Source organism: Phocoena sinus, chromosome 12, assembly GCF_008692025.1.
Source record: "Phocoena sinus isolate mPhoSin1 chromosome 12, mPhoSin1.pri, whole genome shotgun sequence".
Taxonomy (NCBI): Eukaryota; Metazoa; Chordata; class Mammalia; order Artiodactyla; family Phocoenidae; genus Phocoena; species Phocoena sinus.
This window is the reverse complement of record NC_045774.1, coordinates 84,694,172-84,717,718: the sequence shown is the minus strand read 5'-3', so window position 1 is coordinate 84,717,718 and position 23,547 is coordinate 84,694,172. Positions and strand designations below refer to the sequence as shown.

Genomic DNA, 23,547 nt, shown 5'->3' with positions numbered 1-23,547 from the left:
CTCCACTCCCCCATTCTGGTTGTCACTGTCACCTCAAAGCAGACCCACTCTCTGCTCTTTCTCTGGAGCCCTCCATCCTACACTTGCCCTGGAAAGACTCGTAGCATCGTGTAGGAAGTTGCCCATCCAAGCAGCTCCAAAACTCCACAGGTGGTACCGTCTTCCATCTCGGCAGAGCAGTGAGATTAGTGGGAAAGGCAGCCCGAGATTCCTGGACCCCTGTTCCATGTTGTTTCCAAAATGAGTCAGAGCTTCGGTGATACCTGTGACTAAAACGAGAAGAAAAAACAAAGGGCTCTGGATTTTTTTCTCCTAAACTAGTGCACATTAGGGAATATTTGCTTCAATAATCTGCTCTCACACCCTCTGGATCTGGCATATGACACTGGGCTGTCTGGGACAGCCCGGCCCTGTTGGCAGGAGTCCTCTGACCACAGCCTTCCAGGCTGGTGACCCCACGGCTGACCTTCTGACCTTGATACCCCAATCCCTTTGTCCCCCCCCATTGATCCTCTGGTTTTCCAGTGCTTCAGTTTCTTGTCTCTGAATCATATTCTCCGTATATCTTGGTCCCTGATGCCTTCCAGGGGGCATCCTTAATTATCATCTGCTGCTGCCTGAATCCTTGAGGGTTTCTCATTGCCAACAGCCAGTTGATGTGCTTCTAGGATAGGTATTCTAGATAAAAGATTAAACCAGAGTGATGTGACTTTTTGTCCTGATCCGTTGAGAGACCACCTATTAAAAAAAAATAGGCAAAGCACTCTTTAGGGATTAGTTAGCTTTAAAAAATACAGTAGAACAAGCCTAAGATTATTTGTGTAATAATATTCCTCTTACTCAATTTTATTTCTCTACACTTTCTTGACTGGGAGGCTAAGAAGTAGAGTCATAGCCCAGTCACAGGGATTGGACATCAGTTATCCAGGACCTAATCTGTAACCTGGGTGTGTTCCTGGTTTTGCACATCTCACATGCAAGTGTCATCATCCAAGTGCATGGAGGCTAAAAAAATACAGGAGACCAAGGCATTGTATCTTGAACTCTTTGGGTTTTTACCTTGCTGCAGACTTGGTCCATCTCATCTGACTTAACCTCCCCACTGCAGAGTCCTTCTGCCCCACTTCCTGCTTCCTTATCCCTAAGCCCTCATCTAACCTCACGTGGTTTTCTTCCTGTCTATTTTATCACCAGTATTTTAACTTCGAGTTCATCCCATTCAGCTCTATTTCTGGTCATTTTAGTTTTCCTCCCAAAGGCTCCAGGTTTCAACTAGGATTAAGGATTCACAAGTTTTGACCTTTTGAGTTTCAGGCTTGTAGGGACAGTGGCAGCTGGGCGTCTGCTCTTAGCTCTATCCCAGGCTCCTCACGCCTGGCCAGGACAGAGCTGAGCCCACCGTCCCCGGGCACACGCAGCTCTGCTGTGTCTTCTGCGTGTTCAGTGGAGCTGTGTGTCCTCTAGGAACCAGGGCCTGGTCCCGGTTCTGCCCTCTCCCTCCGTCACCACGACACTTTGTTCCCTAATCAAGCCAGCAGACAACACGGCCTCCTTTCTGACCTCCCCATTTCCACTCTCACTCTCCTGTACTCTGTTTTCCACTCAGCAGCCAACGTTAGATTTTTATTTTTCCTGAAACTCGTGTCACATAACTATGGTGGGATCCAGGCCCCTCTCTGTCTGAGCCCCTGCCTCTCTTTTTCATCCTGTATTAATATTCTCCCCCTCCCTTCCTCTAGCTCCCTGCTCAAGGCCATGCCAGCTACGTTGCTTCCTCTCTGTTTGTGTTCCTTCGTCCCACTGTTGTTCTGGGGCTCTCTTCCTCGGGCCTGCCCATGACTGCCACCTTCATCACTCTGTCCTCAGCTTAGATGTCACCTCCTCAGAAAAGTCTTTCCTGCGGACTCTTCCACCTGAAGCAGGCTTGTGCGTGCACACACACACACACACACGTGTGCACACATACAAACACACATACACATATATACACATAAACTCATACACACAAACACATCCACACGTCCACACAGATACCCAGATATACACATACACACACCCACATGCACACATCCACACAGTCACACACACACATACACACACATATACACACATACATATACACACGTGCACAATTACACATACAAACGCACATATATACACATAAGCACATAGACACACAAAGACACAGATACCCACATACACATGTCCACACAGGCACACACGCACACACAGCCCTCCCCTGCCCAGTCCCTCCTGGCCCCGTACACTATTTTATTTTTGGTTCATCACCTTAAGCCCTGTTTTAAATGATTACTTTTTACTAAATGTCCTTTCTTTACACAGCACAGTGCAAGCCCCGTGAGGGCAGGAACCCTCGTGTGTCTCGCTCACTGTTGCGTTCACTGAACTCAGAAAAGGGCCAAGTACACAGCAGGTGTTCAGGCAATGTTCCTGAAGGAGTGAGTGCCTTTCTGCCTCTCAAGCATCCCCTGGGTCTTTCCTCACCTCCACCCTCACGCCCACTTCTGTCCTCGCTGTGTCTCACTCGGGCTCTTGGTAAAGTCTCCCCAGGATGTTCCCTTCCCCAGGCTTCTTCCTCCCCAAGCCCCCAGCTTTGCTGCCTGGAGTGTAATTTTCTCTCTCTCCCGATGCCCTCTGCTGCTGAACAGGGTAGCCCTCGCTCCATCAGGGATGGGGCAGCAGTGGTGGTGCGTAGGGGGCTCCACTGTGTTTGGCAAAGAACCAGCTGTGTGTGGAAGAGGAGACCCCTTCCTTGGGAGGGGACCAGGGCCGAACATCCTCCACTGTGTCCTCTACTTGTGAGGCCCTGCAGTTTCTCAAGAGTGGGTGTCTGTGACCAGGACGGCCTTGAGACTTCAAAATGCCACTCAGATAGGAAGAGTTCGATCCCGTATTTAATCAGGAGAACCAGCTTTCTGATCTGTACAAATAAGCACCCTATCTCCTGCCCTGGACCTACAAGAACCCTGGGTATAGAGCAGAGGAGGGTGTTGAAAAGAGGCCACACGTTAGGTGGGGACCGTGTATTTGTGATTTTTAATTCCCCCAGTGTTTATCCCATGGTCTTCCACACAGTAGGCATGCAGTCAGCCAACGTGCAATATTTGAGTATTTACATTTTCCTATGCCTCGTGCTGTACCCTGGGGGCATGGGAGTGAACAAAATGGAAACAGTCCCAACTAAATTATAAGCTGGTAGAGAAGAAGCCCTAAACTGATCATCATACAAATACATTGTAATTACAAAGTGTGATATACTTTAAAAGAAATCTACACAGTGTAACTGCAACTCGGCATGTTTGCTGCCCTGTGAGTGGCTCCCTTACAGCTGGCTGCTGCCTGCATTACATTAGGGTGAAGGTGCACTTATTCATCCTTTTGGGTGAGTGCACAGTGGTTTTGCTGGGTTGCTCATGCATGGATGTAGAGGCCAGTAGAGTCAGAGACCATCGTACTAGTAATTCCCCAGGTACTGGGGAAAGCTGACTCTCAGAACAGAGAACAAGGGTCTCTTCTGGTCAATAGAACCTCTTCCGTCACGTCTTATTCTTTTAGGTGATTACTTCCAGGAATGGGCTGTTTCTTTTTTCCATGGATTTTTGGCAAAGCATGAATGATGACAGTATTGGTAAATGAAAAATAAAAATTTTCACTACTCAAAATCAGAAACATAAAGAGACTGTGCAAACTTTGTATACTTACATGGTGGTGATGGGAGAAAGCCTTTTTGGGGAAATGGCATGTAAATCTAGACATGGAGGACAAAGAAAAGGGTTATTCAAGTAAAGAACAGGAAGTAAAGTGGTTGAAGAAAGGGAGCAGCATTATATAGTTCTGGAGACTGGGCAGAAACAGGTTTGGGATGCATGGAGAAGTCTGCTGAGCCTGGAGTAGAGAGAGTGGGGGACAGGATTGCTCAAGACAGAGTGGAGAGACAGGAAGGGGCCGGATCACGCTTGACCTGCAGCCGTCAACTGCTCTCTGGATTGGGGATGCATGACTGTCCTGGGCTGTGCCATTTTAATCCTAATGGTGTGTCCCTGCTTCCTTGCTTAGCCTTTAAGCCTCTCTTATGATCCCTCTATATTTCATGTCGGGACCACCACCATTCCTGAAAGCTTTCAGTTCTCCTTCTTAACTCTGTTCCTTGGGGCCTGTCTCTGCCTCTCGGTGCGCAGGCATTTGCTGCTGGGTTAGGAGGAGGAGAACACGTTTCTTGTGGCTTAGATATCTCTGATAGTGAGCCTAATCTATAACTCTCTTTCAATAAGGAATTCAGCAAAAGTGCATGCTAAGATGTGATTCAATATACTTATAGAAAATTGTATATAGTCCTTGAGAAATTTGTCAAGTGGAAGCTAACCAGATATAGAACAAAGAATTACGTACTTACTGCTTTGCATAAAATTGAGTGTCCTGACCGGTGTGAGGTGATACCTCATTGTAGTTTTGATTTGCATTTCTCTAATAATTAGTGATGTTGAGCATTTTTTCATGTGCCTCTTGGCAATCTATATGTCTTCTTTGGAGAAATGTCTATTTCGATATTCCGCCCATTTTTTGGTTGGGTTGTTTGTTTGTCTGTTTTGATATTGAGCTCCATGAGCTGTTTGTATATTTTGGAGATTAATCCTTTGTCCATTGCTTCATTTGCAAATATTTTCTCCCATTCTGAGGGTTGTCTTTTGTCTTGTTTATGGTTTCCTTTGCTGTGCAAAAACTTTTAAGTTTAATTAGATCCCATTTGTTTATTTTTGTTTTTATTTTCATTACTCTAGAAGATCTGTCATACAGAGTGAAGTAAGTCAGAAAGAGAAAAACAAATATCATATATTAACACATGTATGTGGAATCTAGAAAAATGGTACAGATGAACCTATTTCCAGGGCAGGAATAGAGACACAGGCATAGAGAACGGACTTGTATAGACATATATACACTACCAGGTGTAAAATAGCTAGCTAGTGGGAACCTGCTGTATAGCACAGGGAGCTCAGCTCAGTGCTCTGTGATGACCTAGAGGGGTGGGAGGGTGGGAGGGGGGTCCAAGAGGGAGAGGATATATGTATACATATAGCTGATTCACTTCGTTGTACAGCAGAAACTAACACGACATCGTAAAGCGATTATAATCCAATAAGAAAGAAAATCAAGTGTCCTTTTAGTCTCACGTGGCCAAATCTAGGACTTGCACTTTGAATGGGGCAGAGACATCGATGCTTCTCTTTACGACATGTATTCGCTCTGCTGATTTTTATAATACTTCCTGCCGAGGAAAACCAGAGTCCTGCTTCCTGCCCATGGTGTCCCACAGCCGTTTGCTCAGGGTCTCCCACGTGCTGAGTGTCTCATCATCACAACTCTGAAACCCCTCCCAGCAGAGGACATTCTTAGGAAGGAGAGCTTTCTGCTGAACAAATCATGGGCCATAATGTGGCTATAAATACAAATCATGCAGCCAGTCGTAAAAAGATAATACAAAGGGAATAAAATCATAAAGCTGCCATATATTGAGCACTTAGCATGTGTCGGATACTGTGCTGAGAATTAGCTCTGAGCTTCACAGCTGCTCTGCCCCGCAGGTGTTAGCATCTCTGCCTTACAGGCTAGAGAACGTAGGCGGAGGTGGGCAACGTTAGCCCCAGTACCCCACAGGTAATAAATGTTGGGAGAATTTTTAAAGCAGGTCTGCCTAGTTCAAGCTCCAAACTCAGACTCTGCCAAGGACGCTGAATTTTTCAAATCAGTCTAGGCCGTAGAGATCGGGATGTGATCAAAACAAAACAGAAACCTGTCAGATGCAATTCAGGGGCTAAGGGACTTGATCCACATATCATCAAAGGAGAGGTCTGACCATAGGTAGCAGAGCTCTTGAAAAACTCTAGAAGTTGTGCCAGTGCTGCCATGGAAGTTGCTTTAGACTTTTCTCAAAACTTCAGTCAAGTGGCCTGAAATGTTATGAGTCCCCTCTTCAAAATGCTGTTCTGTTTAGTTCTGCTTTGTTCCATCTGTCAGTATGATATTTGAGCAAATGTATAAGTGAATTGATATATCGAAGTACATTTTTTTCAACGTGTGTGAGACATATTAGAGCAGGGTCAACTCAGAGGAATGATACTTGAGTCTTGTTGGAGAAACCGAGGTGTAATGACTTTGTGATTTCATTGTTTCCTTTAAGTTAGGACTTTATTAACCACCTGCTGTGGGCAAGGCATTGCATGCGACGAGGATACACTGAGGAACAAGCAAAGCTCAGTATCCCCGGAAATGCCCCTCCCCCTCCCCCATCTGGGATATTGAGGCTTAGCCCCTGTCCCCCTACACGAACCCACAACTGACCATTTTCAGATTCAATCCACTGGGAGATAGAAGGAGAGCTTTACTCTGTGCGGCATTCCCATGTTCATTTAGTCAAGTATGATTTATTGGCCTTGGAAGGTAGTACAACCGCCTTTCTTAGACTCTCTGCTTACTAGAATGTATATTTTAATAATCTGTGGTTTTTTATGTATGCCCTCTGGTGATTTTGAAACACCGAACTCTGAATTTATCGTTTTGATCAAGGAATCGCGTGTGCTCACTGGCCTTGACGTACAGTGCAGAGCTGCTGACTCCGTGTCACTAAAACACGCTTTGTGCAATGTTTTCCCAGAAACGGAGATGCGTTGGCACAAATTGCCTCCCATTCTTGCAGTACCCTTGTCAGGAGCAGCATGCATTTTGTATGAGAGCAGGCAGGGGCTAAGGACGTAGGCGCGGTCATGGACCTCAGCCAGGCTGACGGCGTGAAAGGAGATGAAACCTGCAACTTTTGTCTCACTAGCACCACGTCCCATATTGAGTTCACTAGCCACAGGTGATCGGAGAACTCTGAAGGTTAATTCTTTCTGCCCATACGTAGAATTACAGCTCAGTGGACAAAGCCCTTGAAATGTTATCACCCCAGCCAGGACATTTTCAGTGGAAGAAACGGCTGGTAGTACAAAAAGGTTAAACGAATTAGAAAACGGGTCTCAAACAGACTTGCCGGTTTTCTTTTCCAAGAGCTGCCTAAAATATTCTGTAAGTTTTATAGAGGTTGTGACTGGAAACATGTTTCAGCCATATGATTGCCGGGAACTATTAAAATGAGTAGCACAAATAGGGCAATTAAATATAGATGCTAGTAGATTCAAACCCCAAGTGGAAATGAAGCTGCTTGGTTTTTCTTCTAAAAACACGCAAGTGAATTTCTTTGGAATTAGAGTAAAGACCTATCTTGAAAAGCTGGCTGGATAGGGAAGAAGGCTGAAGAGGCTAAAAAATTGTGACTACCTGGTCCCCAACCCCTGAAGGGAGACCTGTCCTAAGTGAAGGTATCAACGTAAGGCCGTGCTCCTGTTCATAACATACGGAGCAGCCAGAAGAGATGAGCTCTGAGGATAAAAGAAGGGACCACCGTCCGTGTAGCTTCAGACAGATGCCAAAGCTTCACTTTACACTTCTTAGGTCTACTGTGACCCCATGTCCCTGGCACCCTGGTTTTCCTCTCCTGGCTCACAGCGAGTGTGAGAGGATAGGAAGGTCTCTCTTTAGTACAGATCCCTCGTGTGTGAAGTGAGTACTAACACAGACGATGCGATGTGTGGGAAACAAAAAACGAACACTGAGAGGTGCCTGTCTGCCTGGAAAGGGAAAACCGAAACTCATCGCAGGCACTGCTGGAACACGTTAAAGCCAATGTGTTTCCAACAGTTAGTTAGGGACCAGGGGGATGACAAGGATTTGGACATCCCTCCATTTTGGCTTGCTGCAAAAGGCAGGGGAATTTGAAAATAGCCAAGACTTCTTGAGCACTTACCATGCAGGGACTTGAAAAATTTCATGTCATCGTTACAATAAGTAGTTGTAAACGTTAAAGTAAAATAGCCAGGAAGGGCAGAGCCAGGATCCAACAGAGGAAGGCTTCACTGGCCTCAGCTTTGCCCATGGCCTGTGACTTCACTGTGATGCCCTTCGACCCAGCAGTGTGAGTAACAATCATTCCTCACAGGGAACTGGACGACTTTAATAAGACAAACACAGGGGACTTTCTTACAGGAGCTTACAAAGAGAGCTTCTTTGTAAGGAATAATTATACGGTGGCCTGACAGAGTAGAATGCAGAGCATATAACTGTGATAGAAAGTAAGTGTTGTGCCTATTGTGATGTCTTCTGAATATGTGACGTTCTCTAGAAATCCCAGAATCATGTTGCTGAGAGAGGGTCCTCAGAGAGCTTCTAGAATAGCATGTTAGGGTCATCAAGCAGTATTGCAAAGTGTTTATACCTTCAGCGTTCAAACAGATGTTGTTGGAAAGGATATTCCCTCGTGTAACATTAAACCTTTTATCTAATTTAATTTACAGAACTTCTTTCAAATAGTTAGCAACCTTCTAGATGAAGACAACAAGGAAAAATGGGAAGATGCACAACAGGTAAAGCTGAAGTTATTTCAGAACTTAAAATGAAGTTGGTTAAATAAGGCTTCGTAATATGTGAAAAAAGTAATGGCTCGCTATTCCAAGAACATAATAGGAAACATTTTAAAGTCATTCTAGATTATCTCGTTCTAATTTTATAGAAAACAAGTGACCTCCTTTATCATAACAATCTATGGAATCAATGATATTTAAAATGTGAAAAAACAGAGCAGGTTTAAGTAATGTTTAACTTTAAGGTATTAATACATAATGACTCTATGCCTTACCCATCATTTTCTTTCCTGTCTACAGACTATAGGAAAAATAGGTAATCTAAAAGGACACATTGCCATATCAATATTGATATGGTAAGATGCTTATAATGGAATGTTAAATGGAAAAGAATTACCAAGCAGCATGTAAACCTGATTGCATATTTGTGAAAACAGAAATGTAAAAATGTTCAGTTATAATACAAATATAACTTATGGATGGGATAAACAACAAAATAATAAACTAGCACTTTAATATTGCTTAAAAAAATAGAAAAGAATAAAAGGACACATTGCAAACTAAACTGTGGGAGTACTAACTAGTAAAATCATTTGTATTTACTCTGTTATGTGTTATCTGAATTATGTATACAGATGTGCGTTTTGACTCAAAGCCAAGAATTGTAAAAATGAGTTCTCATTACAAGAAATGTATTCTGCTTTTTTTCTCTTTCTGCTAAGTATGGTAACTGTAGCAAGGAGCCTTATTGGTTTAGTTATTGTTTTAAAAATGGCTGGCCCTGCCATTTGTGCTATACTCACTGACACATGGTTAATACTACTTTTTCTAAATCACAGAAAAAGTGAGTTAGAAGTTAAGAAAGGGAGAATAAGCATGTTTTTAAAAATCCTGTAGAAATTTAATGTAAACATTTTCTACTTGACCCTTGTTAAAAATTCCGCGAGAACAATGCAATATTGAAAATGAATATTTCCTGAGTTTCAAGTGGACCCTCTCTCTCCCTTTCCCTTTATAATCATATTCTGGGCCTTCAGGAGTAAAGCATGCCCTTTATCTCTATTATCATAGGAACTCTATGGATAGACTCTAAAAATAGTCCGGTGTGGGTCCACCTCATTATCAGGTACAAGTGCTGTGCTTCTGGCCATAGGAAGAAAAAAAAAATCACTCCTTAGTTTAAGACCCGGAATCTATCTTTTCCTACTAGTTTGAGTTATGTATTTGTCCTTGGCTTCATTCTAGAGGAGAACCTCCTTCACTCACTGTGAGAAAATGGTGTCTTTCCTTAGAATACACTGCAGTGGCTAAGCACATCTTTGTAGAGTGCTGGAGACTATTAATTATGGATATATTTAGGACAAATGTATAATACCCTATTTAAAACAAGACTGCAATCCATCAGATGGTGTTATTTACTGCAAGGTCCCAACTTGAGCAAATAATGAACAGTGGCAGAACTTTTTGTCAATGGAAAATCCTGAATCCATAATCCACCTATTTACTTGTGATTTTGAGTTAAGTATATTCTTATCTTTTAAATATTTTTTTCAGTAGTGATGATCCTTAATGCTTCTCTGAAGTAACTATTTGAAATAAAAGCAACTATTCTGTAGCGGTGTTTACATAAATGCAGCCAAGTGGTAAATGAGTCTCCAAGTTTTTGGCACAAAGGGTGAACTCTTCAGAAATAAGAGCTGTTTAAAATCTACCAAAGATAATCCTTTGTCTATTTTAGAGGAATAGTCTCAACAAAATATAACATAAAGCATAGCTCTGTGTACATTTGGAAGACTAGCTGAGTAAAATGGTGAATATTTAAGTCAGAAGCGTTTTGCCATTAGAACTCACACTTTTAGACAATAAACAGCGTCATTTCATAGTTTGTTCACTACACATAAACCCAGTTATGAAGGATGAAACTATGTTTAGCTAAAGCATCCTACTAAAAACACAGTATACTAAAGTGAGAAAAAAAAAGGCTGCATTCTATATAGCACTGTTTTATACACCATCATTGTAGTTGGAATGGACCGTCCATTTCATTCATGATAATTGTGATGATCAGTATTTCCTTTTTATACTGAATGCTCCTGTGTCTCTCCAGGAGTACGTAAATTGTGGCCGCTGAGCCAGATCCAGGTTGGCACCTGTTTTGTAAATAAAGTTTGGCATCATAGTCATAGTACCTATGGCTGCTATGGTACAGCAAGGACAGAGCTGAGTTGTTCCAACAGAGACTCCGTGATCCACAAAGCCACTCTCTGACCCTTTACAGAAAAAAAAAAAAAATCAGCCCCGGCTCTACGACATTTGAAAATTGTTGGGAACATATAACTACAAACAAAATCTGCTGCCACCCTAGAAAACCTCTCCCCAAAGTAGGCAGGAAAGAAAACAGTTTTATTATTGAAGAGGCATTAAGCCAGAATGTGATGTGCATCACAGGCAGTTCACTAAGAGTTGCAAAGACAGAGAAACCTCATCCTTTAATACAGACGAGCGGATGTTCAACTCATTACACACGTGTTCTCGAGGTAAACAGTAGCTAGTTCTCAAGTAAGAGGACTTTAGGTAGTTCATCCTAAATGCACTGGGTAATTGGGATGACCATCTTGTTAGTTAATTGGCTTTATCCAAAGAAAAAATGAGCTCTGATATCTTCATGACTGCGGGCAGTTTTGCAACTCAGAGTGAGGCACCTGCTTAAGTCAGGGTCTAACCCTCCCACCGCCCCTCCCACCGCACAGCAATCTAGATGATGACTTTCCACTGAGAGACATCCCTGGGTCTTTAAGCTGGGAATATTTAACTTTCAAAAATGTTTACACGCATTTCAAAGAGACAGAGAAAGAATTTAACCATTACAAGTTTTCTAAAGTAAATGCTCTTAAGGGAGGGGGGCAAGGGGTTAGGGAGGGAGTCTCTTCTCTATTTTCATCTGGGAGGATTAAGCCTCTTCTTTTTAATTTGTATTTACCCACACACTACACATACTCATAGACACACACACCTACGCAAAAATAGAAGAAAAAATACAGTAGCAGCAGGAAGTTTGGAGCTGATGGAAATTTCACACACATTTTAGGAATGGGGAGGAAATTTTGCACACATTTCGGGAATGGAATAGGTAAGCAATAGCATTTGTCCCCAAATCTTCCTGAAACTAAAAAAAAAAGTACAGCTATCTATGCCATACGTTTCTAACTGTAATAACCATTGTTCATGTCTTCAACCATATGTGAGTAAGTATACGATGCATTCGAGGTGTCTGATTTTTGGATGGGTGTGGCCACAAGCTCCTGTAAAATATACACACTGTGCCTGCTGGCCACCCTGCCCGACATGTCTTTCTGCTAATCAGAGTGTCTCTCCCCCTTCTGCACAAGCCTTTGCAAATACAAAGCCATTTAAAATTCTCTAATCCACTTAAATTTTTCATGGCTTGAAGCTGCAGTGGTGCTGAATGGCAAAAAGCAATGAATGTAACTTCAAAAGACTTTCTGCTTTAATCTGGTTATATAATGCAGGCTGACTTTGTCAGCATGATGGGTTACACATGCTAAAATTCATTTGTCTTTTCAAATGGACCTCACATTCCATTCACTGTGAGCTATTGCCAGAATCAGGTCATCTTTAAGCAAACACTCATCTGTTTGCAGTGTATAAGGCGGATGGTGTTGGGCGTGTCTTACATATGTACATGTGAAACACCTATACTAGAGCTGTTTTATGGTCCTGCAAGTATTGCCAACACTACTATTCATACAGCAGCTATTACAATGATTAGAAATAAATGTCTCTCCCAAGGTAGTTATTTTACAGTGAACTTAATAGTCTGTAAATATTCATGATGGCAATAATAATGATTTTTCCCCAGTGTTCATTGTACAGATGCTAAGTAAAACAAAATGTAAAAAGCCCCCAAATTTCAGTGTTTGTTCTATGTTATATTTAAGTGAGGAAAGGAACCCATCAAAAGTAAAGACATGCTGCTTCTAAGTGTACAATCTGTTAGATATTTTGAGTTTTCTTGGATTTATGAAGGATTAATCACGGCATCATATCGTCTCCAGAGTTCTTGCTGGCTGACATTTGATGTCATTCTCAACTGTTAGTTCAAAAAATATACAATTGTTAGATGGGTTAAAAAATAAATTAATAAATAAAAATTTAAAAATAAAATAAAATGATTAAAAATAATTTTAAAAAGTAAAATAAAATATAGCTGCTGCTAGTTGGAGAAATGACTTCAAATAAATCAGAGCTCATTTATGATCTCATTGTGTCTTTTTAAAATTCCAGTTATATATTCTATTATATAGATTTTTAAAATTCCATCTAACCTTTGCTTATTTTTGTAGATTTATCCGGGCTCAATAGAGTTAATGCAGGTGATTGAAGATTTTATACACATTGTTGGAATGGGGATGATGGACTTTCAGAATTCATACTTAATGACTGGAAATGTAGGTAAGAAATAGGATGTTTTCCCAAAATCTGACTGAATTTTTAAAAAAATTTGCAAGTATCTGAGTCATACATTCCTAGGTGTGATACCCATTGTTCATATCTTTGAGTCTACATGAGTAATGTATTGTGGGTATTTGGTGTCTGAGTTTTCAATGGGCCAACCACATATGCACTATAGACACATACCTACACACACACATTCGCATGCATCTGAGTGTATTTGTATACATTTATTTAAGCCTACTTGTATTTATCTGTACACGTATATAGCAAATGTTTATTGCTCATATTGAAAATATATAGTATATACTATGTGATTATATAAAAAATAAGTCTTTGTGGTCTCACAAACACTGTTCATGAAGATGCCGAGTCACTTTCTTGCTAGGGGTCCCAAAGAAGTACTGAATCTCCATAAGGGTGGGACGCTTCAGAGACCTTTAGGGGTCATTGTCACAATGCTACTGCTGCTGAAGTTTTCTTGGTAACTTCGAGGACATGGTGCGTCTCTCGGGTCTCTGTAGTGGATTCTGTAATGTTAGCACACGTAAAGTGAAAACATCTTTCTTCCTTTAGCTGTCTATAACATTGTCTCTTATAGGGAGGAATCACACAGAGAAGCAACATCCACATGGCCTCTTACGGTGCTACAATTATTGTACATTCAGCCAACAGCAATTATGTTAACTAAATGGCACATTTCTTTTTGTAGTTAAAAAAACTGCAAGAACAAAGAAATATTCTTCCTAAATAGTATATGCATTGAGTTGATACAGGTTTACAGTTTTATTTCTTTACAGCTTCCTCTTGTGATGTTACTGTGGCTCAGATTTTCTTTCATTGTCATGTTTTAGCAATCTTCACATAAAGACTACTCACTGGAGATAAAGATGTGTTTAAATCAATATCTTACCTCACATTCTTATTCAAAGGATGTTTAAGTTTTAGTTTCTAGATCAAGAGGAGACCTAACTTCGGGAAGGGATTAACTAGGGGAGTTCACACGGTATACAACGTAACGTTTTTATGATTACAGCTTTGGTGGTTCGTTTTATACTTGATTTCTTCGGAAGGTCCTTTAGTCCTATAGTGACTCATTTGACTCTGAGATATAGTCTGCCAGGGTGACCTCAACTTGTAACTGGTAATAGCTAACTACTGGTAATATTCTTCAGTTGAAGAGAACCTGTGTAAAGGAGACCTCAAAGGTCTGCAGACAGTTCCATGCCCACATGCCATCTTCATGCAGCTTGAGGCCTTACAAGTTAGAGTTATGCCTTAATCCACTTTCCAGAGATGGTGGAGGGCCCAGACTTTTGCCGAGAGTAGATGTCCAGCAGCTTGTGCTGGTTCACGAATGAAGGGAGCTGTCCTTGCTATGGGCAAGGAGAAGAAAAAGTGACCGAAAATAGTATTTTTATTGAAGGATGAATTCAAAAATCAGAGAAAATTCAAATTAAATGTCCATTCCAAAAGTGGCTGGGCAAAGAGAGGAAGGGTAAAATCCATGGAAAAAGGGGTAGCATGTTGGGCTATGAGTTTAGGGAACATGGAAGGAAAACCCTAGAGAGATTCTGGGGACGCTGGTCATTCAAGATGGAACCACTCTTCTAAGGGCCTATGATTTTTTGGGGGAGGAAAGAACCAGGAAGGCTGCTATGCCAGTTTGGACAATAGTAATTTAAAAGAAAAACAGAGGGGGGAAAAAGCAAAGAGCTATTGTTTTCTTGATTTTTGTTAATCTTAGCACCTAATTCTAAAATGCATGGCTAATTAAAAGTTTTATCAGATCAAAACATGGCACTTCTTCAGAATATGTTTGGAAAAAACTTTAAAAACCAAAACCAATCTTAAGAGTCTAGTAACTTAAATTTGAACTTAAAGTAGGCTGTTTGAATAACAGCATACCAAATGCCCTATAGTACTAGTATTACTTATGACAAAAATTCCATAAATATCAATAAATTGCAAATCTTTATTCCTCTTTACCTTTCTTTTGACTTACCAAAATTGTATTTTTGAAAAATTTGTGTTAAAATCATGCTTTGCCTAGGTTTGCCTACTTCCTTTATCATCACTAATCTTTAAGAAGTATATTAAGCATAGTGACAAAGCAATTTAATGCTGCAAATAGAACCAATATTGTCCTATATTGTGTTCAGTCTTGTGCAAGGACAGCGTGATTGTTTGGCCTGCTGATCGCTTCACTGATTATCCATATAAGAAAAGGTTATATTCTGTGAATAAGTATCCCAAACATTATTACACCACCCAAAAGAGATTTTATTTATTTTGGTTTCTCCAAATACTAGTCGAGGGACTGACTTACTGTTGTTTGATGACCAGAAGAAGGTTATTCTCAATAATATTTAAGAATTTTCCAAAGTATATCCATATATTAGAGTTCTCCAGAGAAGCGGAACCAATAGGATATCTGTAGGTACATAGAAATAGGTTTATTTGGGGAGTTTGGTTCATGCAATTTCAGCAGCTGAGAAGTTCCAAGATCCATTCTGTACAAGCTGGAGGCCCAGAAAGCTGATGGTGTCATTCTAGTCCAAACCCGAAGGCTTGAGAGCCAGGAAAGCCAATGGTGTTAAGCCCCACTTTGAATTCAAAGACCTAAGAATCAGGAGCGCTGATGTCCAAGGGCAGGAGAAGATGGATGTCCAGGATAAGCAGAGGGCATATTCACCCTTCCTCTGACATCTTGTTCTATTCAGGCCCTCAATGGATGGGACAGTGCCCATCTGCATTGGTGAGGGAGAGCTTTACTCAGTCTACTGATTCAAATGCTAGTCTCTTCCAGAAATACCCCCACAGACACACCCAGAAATGTGGTTTAACCAGCCATCTGGGCATCCCCCTCCCAGTCAAGTTGACACATAAAATTAACCATCACAATCCACTCATATCAAATTGGGTAATATAAATAATACTCACTTACTATTCACATTCTTCATGGTATCCAGTTTGATACTAGTATATGTAAAGCATGACTATAGTGTTGTGTCAGATATGTCCAATGTTTTTGGACAAGGACACACAGACAGAATAATTTGTGGTGACAACTTGTAAACTGTGTGAGTTGGCATTTGTTTTATGTCCTAAGTCCAAATATTAATTATCCAACATCAAGCTTACACACACACACACACACACATGCTTGCAGGCTCACAGACACACATACACACAGCATGTTAGTGATAAATAGAGACTAGGTAACTAAGAAAGTTTGTTTATTGCTTATGTCCATTTTTTTTTTCAGTGGGTTGGAATAAGACTCCTTAACGAAGGGGGTGGGTGGTGATGTGATGAATTGGGAGATTGGGATTGACATGTATACACTAATATGTATAAAATAGATAACTAATAAGAACCTGCTGTATAAAAAATAAATAAAATTAAATTTAAAAAGACTCCTTAAAGAACTTCTAAAAATTATCATGTCTTATAGAGACTACAAATTTTTTTTTATAAAGCCTGTACGCACAGCACCTCACTTTTCTGGAATAGAGATAAGCTCTTGAAGAAAGAGACAGAGTTGAATAACCACAAATAAAAGAAAGACCATACAATTTAATAAGAGAGTCTCAGAACCTTGCAGATAGCTTATTTTATTTCAACTTTAAATAGTTTTGGGCTTTCTGTTTTCTGGTTCCTGGTTTTGACAGAAAGGGTTGGGAGCAGAGATGGTGCTGTTAGAATCACATACATAGCAGATAGAATACCTGAAACAATAAAGAAAAAGAAGTTCTGAAAGAATCTGGCAGAGTGGAGCCCATATGGTGGGAACAGCACTCTTCATCAAGATAAAAGTTTCTATAATCTGATTAAGATAGAAAATGAGTGACATGTCTTGGAAAGATTTTCTTCCAAAATAATTCAAATGAAAAGTTTTGAAGTTTCTTTTATCTGAAAAGTGTCCGTATCTGTATCAGCTTTTGATAACTGAAATGCTCTTATATGCTAACTATGAGTATGTTGGTATAAAGGTGAGCATGTTCATTGTGGGAGGGAACAGGTCCATAGCTTTGCTCAATTTCTCAAACGACTTATGACCTCAAAAATTTATTAACACAAGCCTTGGAAAAAAGTATTCTATGAACAAAGATGTTAAACAAGCCAATGCATTTATAAAGTAATTGAATATTTTTCATATCACATATGAATATGACATTCAAAATAGACACATGATAAATTATAATGAATAAAATTTAGTGAGCACTTAGGAAACACTACTAAATAGCTTATATAATTACTCAGTAAATGAATGAATATGAAAAATTGATGTGCTACAGAGAGATTTAAATTTTCAATATGCCTCAGTTTATCCTAGAGTTGTATTCTACATGTTCTAAATATGCTGTACAGGCAAGTGATCTTCTTCAGTGAAAAATGTGAATTTTTCAATATATTTTAAAAATATTTATTATTGATTAGGTCGGGGGACTATATCTTAATATTATTTAACGTGCATTCAAGTTATTTTTCTTCAACAAGAATATTTCTTGAAGAGTGTTTAAACTGACTTTCTACGCTTTCTCTCCAAACATTTCCTCTTCGGTTCTTTTCAGCCCCATTCTTCTCTCATCACTTTCCTGAAATTCCCCTAAGAAAAGCCTCTGGAAACTCCCAATTGCCAAATTAAACCCCCACTGTCTCTTGAAACTGTCCATTCTCTCTATTATAAAATAGAATTAAGGGATAAACATTACTCATGATTCAGAGATATTTAGAATTTTTGGAGGCAGTAAAGTAAAACAAAGCAGAGTATGCACTGAAGTGGAGACAAGCACATTGTTTGAGGCCCAGCTGTTTGCAGTTCCCAAGACAGAACAGGATGTATGCGACCTCACCTGATCAGAGTTACAGGACAAGTGCATGGATGACAGCTGCTCTAGAGCATTTGTCTAAAGTTGTGGCAGCGTGTTTTATAGTTTTTTATTATGACTCTAGTCATCTATTTTCCATAATCACTTCAAGTAGCATATTGTGTTTGCCTTGTTGGTAAGAATAGCCTATTCTTTAGAAATTAAGTGTTTTAGTTTTGGACTTAAAACCTGAATTGTGTTCACCAAACTGAATTCAAGGAGGATCTGTCATGTGATGTATGTTGCAGCCCACTGACTGTGTTCAATTAAAAACAAAAAGAATTTGTCTCTTACTATAAGCAAAGCCTTTTCTTAGTGATTCAGGTCATTAAATGAATAAGCTTCTCATCTACAAAGAGCTTGCAGTCCAGTTGTGGGCATAAAAGAATTACATAGATGAATAACATACCAAGTGCACTCTGGTGTGTGTCATGGAAACCAAATGTTACAGAGATTCATTCCGAGAGATGTTGTTCCATGTAAGGAACTAGAAAATATTCTTCAAGAAGGAATCATTTAGTGTAGATGTTGAAGGATGGCTGGATTGTTGACAGTCCAACCTGAGACACAGTGAGTGACAAGGAGATGGTGACATCCCAGAACATTCTTTTAGCAAAAACAGTATAGAGTTGTCCAAGCTGAGATAGTGCTTAGGGGATACGTGGTCTATTTTGATAAAGACACCTATGTATGGAGATAAAGGAAATGAAATAAACTTGGAGAGGCATGCTGAGACATGGTGTCACATGCTTCCCGATTCCGAAGACAGTAGGGAACTCCTGAGGCTTCATCGATGGGTGAGAGCTGTGCCTTGGAAAGACACAGGTCACAGCAGAAATAAAATTTGTTGAGATTGAAACATGTTTTAAACACAGAGACCAGAAGGCTTTTTATAATAATCCTTGCAGGAGATAATGAAGACTTGAGTTAGCAGTAGTAAGAATAGAAACCAAAATGTAGTTATATCAGTTTGAGACTCTGAGGGTCGAAATGATGGCATTCCGTAACTGAATGTGGTGTCAGAGAGAAGGGAGGAATTGGGATTATATTGATTCAATGAACATTTGAGAGTGTCTTTCACATATTAATGTTTAAATGCAAATGTACCCCTCAAGTGGAAAAATAAAATGTGGTCTTGGGTTTTGGTAGAGAAGTCAAATTTATGATATACCCTTGGTAGTCAACTGCATAAAAGTGATGGTTGAAGCCAGAAAAGCATTTTCAATGATCAGGACAGTAATAAGAGGGGTAAGATGGAAGATGATGCCTATATTTAAAAAGAAACAACTCCTGACTATGTGTGGTGATGGATGTTAACTAGACTTCTTGTAGTCATCGTTCCACTATATATCAAAATATTGAATCATTATGTTGTGCATCTGAAACTAATGTTATATGTCAATTATATCTCAATAAAAATATCTCTGTATATGACTATGGAGAGATCTCTAGGATATATTATTACCTGAAAAAGTACGTATAGTCATAGACCAAGTTAAGAAATATATTTTGTTTGCAAATAAAATTTACACATGATACTAGGAAGAGGTCATGTAAGTTATAGAATAGAAATCAATGTTGAGGCGAAAAACAAAAACAACAACAAAGAATCGTTACAGATATCAGAATAAGAATAGTCAGAGGAAGTAGGTATAAGGGGTTCCGGAACAGGGCAGTAGGAAATCAGTGGCATGTAATTAATAGGAGAGAGAGAACATATCAGAACAATACTGTAGTTAATATCAATTGCTAATAAAGTTCAGAGTAGTGGAGTTAAGAAAAATCTTATGTGATTGCTGGTGGTAAAATGTAAGAGTTCTCCAGGAAAAGTGCAGACACAATGAACAAGATCTAAATTTCCAAGCTCTTTAGGTGGTTTCAATGGATTTACCCGTAACATTTTAACACAATTATCTCTAAGGATTTAGTTTGCACAGATCAATGTTGCTACATCCACTTAACACTATCTCACAACAGTTCCTTAGGAACTCTTCAAAGTTGACAGTATCAGATAAAAAAGGAATATTGTTAGGCTAAGAAAGTCTCAAGATACAGAATATTAAAGTTACTGGCTGTAAGGAATTTCAGAAGTCACCCCTATGTACACCCTTAGAGATAGAATATTCTGGAAAGTATAGTTCCAGTTTTTCTCTAGTAATCTAATAAGACCAGTGCCTTGAAAACATTAATGTTAAGACATTTTTCTCTTCCAAGCTAAATATCACTGTCTCTTCTTTGTTTAGAAATATGAAATGCTGGGCTTTTCAGAATGAACATTCATACTTGGTGTTTTCTGAAATCGAGTCCAAATTCAACCTTAAGAATGACATGATGCAATTTTGACATCTTTCTCTCCACAATGCTGGCTCATCAACATCAAACCTGTGTTATTTCTTACACTCACTGGTAAATTTAATCATTCCTTTAGAGAATATCTTGTTCTTCAATTGAGAAACCCGTCTTCAATCTGATGATGTAATTACAAAAGTAAAGTGGCTCCTCTTTCTAGGCCTATTTTCCTTTCTGTCACTGCTTCATTTTGTGGATCATACACCTCCATCACTTGTTTAACTTCCTTTCTTTGGAAGAAAGATGCCTGTAGTGAGTTGGCACCGAGCCTGAAAAATGCACAATTTAACATCTTTTTGCTGTTGTTGTTTATCTGTAGCACCTGACGTTGGTTCAGTCAGCTAGACTTGAGTCTGGAAGTGTCAGATTCTACCTCCTCTGCCTGGCTCACTACACTTTTTCTTGCTAGACTTGTGAAGCAAATGGTGTGTATTTCTGTAGGTCAGGAAGAACAAACTAAAAATACCTGTTTTTTTCTTTAAATGATACTAACATACTGGTTCCATTGAGAAAATAAATAGTTCAAGCAGCATTTTAAAACTATGGCTTGGAATAATATGCAGCATTGAGTTCTTTGATGATTTCTCATTTACTAGGAATTATCTCATTGCATTTTCTGTGATACAGTTATTCCAAATGGTTGAGGTGAAGTGCTCTGAGGAGGCTGCTGAGAAAGGGCCATACCAGACTCTTTTAGTGGTAGGAAAGACATACTCCTTACGGGGATATGATGGGCTCCCTTCTACCCAACTGAGAACCCCATTTAGATGCTCCCTAATGTCGGTGTAACAGTTTGGGAATAACGCATGGATCTAACTGGCTTTAAGAGGGTGCCAGGTTCTGTTTTAGGTTCTGGGCATTTCTCAGTGAACAAATCGAATGAAGCTCTTGCTCTCATGGAACTTGTGTTTTGCGGCAGGGACAGAGGTCAGTCAAGCACCCTCTGACATGCCCAATGGTTCTAAGTGATGTGAAGACAAGTCATCAAGAAGGGGGACAGAGAGGGGAGAGAGGAAGGGGGGGGTGGTCGGGAATAAGTGCTAGTTGAGTATATACCTGGGTGCCTTGAGAGCATGGGGCATGGTGACATGTGGGGACAGACCATCTCCATCAGAAGGAACCAGCACAAAGGCCAGGATGTGTCCACGTGCTTGGCATCGTAGAGGCCTGGAGGAGGCTACTGATGGTGGAGTGGCTGACAGAGGGGCTGAGAGAGGTGGAAAGGGAGTGAGGACCAGACTTTGGAGGGCGTTTGACTGTAGGTCTCTAAACGAGATGCAAAACCACTCAAGGATTTGAGCAGAAAAGCAACCAGATCTGTTATATGTCCTGAAAGGACCATTCTGACTATGGACTGTTGGGGGTATGAGTGCATACAGGGCGATGGGAGGGAAATTATGGCAATAGGCCAGGCGAGAGAGCTCTGTGGTTTGGACCAGATGCCAGCGGAAATAGTGGGAAGAGGCCAGATGCTGGAGGTATTTTAATGGTACGTCTGACCAAGTTTACTGATGGCTAGAAATAGGGTGTGCAAGAAAGAGATTGTCAAGGAAATGTTTCCACTACCTCTCCACGAACCCAACTACAAAAACAAGACAGGTTAATTTCCAAATCTCTATACTATAAGCAAATATCATAAACCTCCTTTGGTGGCCATTTAAATGTCTCTAAAATTTAGGATCCAAAGCAATCTCTTTGGTTTATTTTTTCCTTAAAGTATTTTCATCGAGATATAATTGACATATAACATTGTATCCGTTTTAGGTATACAACATAATGATTCAATATATGTATATATTGTGAAATGACTAACATAATCACTTTCGTTAACGTTCATCACCACACATGGGTACAATTTTTTTTCTTGGGTGAGAATTTTTAAGATCTGCTCTCTTAGCAACTTTCAAATATATAATAGACGACTGTTGATTATAGTCACCATGCTGTTTCTTTTTTATGTAATCTTGTTCCTGAGTCCAACACAAATACTTGCTCTTGCAGTTTAAGCAACTCTATCCTCTGAAGCCATGAGCATTCTTGTCATCATTACACCCTCTGAATCCTTGGTCAAAAGCTAGAATGAAATTGTTCATTAAAATGACTTTTTTAGGGCTTCCTTGGTGGCGCACTGGTTGAGAATCTGCCTGCTAATGCAGGGGACATGGGTTCGAGCCCTAGTCTGGGAGGATCCCACATGCCATGGAGCAACTAGGCCCGTGAGCCACAACTACTGAGCCTGCGCGTCTGGAGCCTGTGCTCCGCAACAAAAGAGGCCGTGATAGTGAGAGGCCCGCGCACCACAATGAAGAGTGGCCCCCGCTTGTCACACCTAGAGAAAGCCCTTGCACAGAAATGCAAAAAAACCCAACACAGCAAAAATAAATTAATTAATTAATAAACTCCTACCCCCAACATCTTCTTTAAAAAAACAAAAACAGAAACACACAAAAAAACCAAAAAAAAACCAAATGACTTTTTTAAAGCTGACAGATTGAGCTGCCAGTTAACACATGAAATAAATTCTACCTTTCCTACCATTTTTGTATTTTTTCTTCTATTTATAAAGTCCTGGGACCTCAAGAATGGAAGAACACTTATGGATCAACTAAGTCCAGCCATAAACTTGTCAACTTCATCTTACTTAAGCTATATTGTATTTTTTAAAGTTTTTTTGGAAAATAAATAACAAATAAAAGTTTATTATCCGAGTTGCAAAGATCTTTGCAAAGGTCTTTGCAAACATTTATCTCTTCAATTTAAAAAATGTTATTTCTACTAGTAATACTTACATAATTACAACCCTGGACCTCAACATAGAAAACTCTCATCATGGGATAGCGCTTCAAATTAACAGTAGGTCTGTGTTCTTTTAGAAGGTAACTGGGGTGAAAATAGTTACATAATATTTACATAGTTACATATAATAATGGTTACATAGTTACATAATTGTTACATGGTTACATAGTTCCAGGTTTATCTATCTAATCTGCTTTATACAGCCATGCTCAAGGACACAATTATTCATGGAGTCATTATTAAATAGTACTTCTTGTCCCTGAAAAAAAATTGAACTAGAAAACATTGTTAATAGGTGTTCTTTCTCATTTTGAGTAACCTAGATGCCCTAAACTTTCCCTCTAGTGTCCCTGTACTCTGCCAATGGCTAGCTCTAATCCGAACTACTGCTCTGCTGTGAATCTCTCACATGGTATCTGGATCTTAAATAGTTTTTACTTCTTTACCCTGGTTTAATTTACTGTTAAGAAAGAATAGAGTCTTTTCCATTATGGTTTATTACAGGATGTTGATTATAGATCCCTGTGCTCTACAGTAGGACCTTGTTGTTTATCCATTCTCTATATACTAGTTTACATCTG

The 23,547-nt window shown here is 39.8% G+C and overlaps 1 protein-coding gene across 1 annotated transcript in view; it reads left to right on the top strand.

Moving 5' to 3' along the window:
- The window catches only part of ADGRB3 (adhesion G protein-coupled receptor B3), an 815,189-nt gene that overhangs the window by 396,988 nt on the left and 394,654 nt on the right, over nucleotides 1-23,547 (top strand). The window contains exons 12-13 of the mRNA XM_032651211.1: nucleotides 8,409-8,477; nucleotides 12,839-12,947. Coding sequence (XP_032507102.1) covers nucleotides 8,409-8,477; nucleotides 12,839-12,947 — 178 coding nt within the window. The remainder of the gene's footprint in view (nucleotides 1-8,408; nucleotides 8,478-12,838; nucleotides 12,948-23,547) is intronic.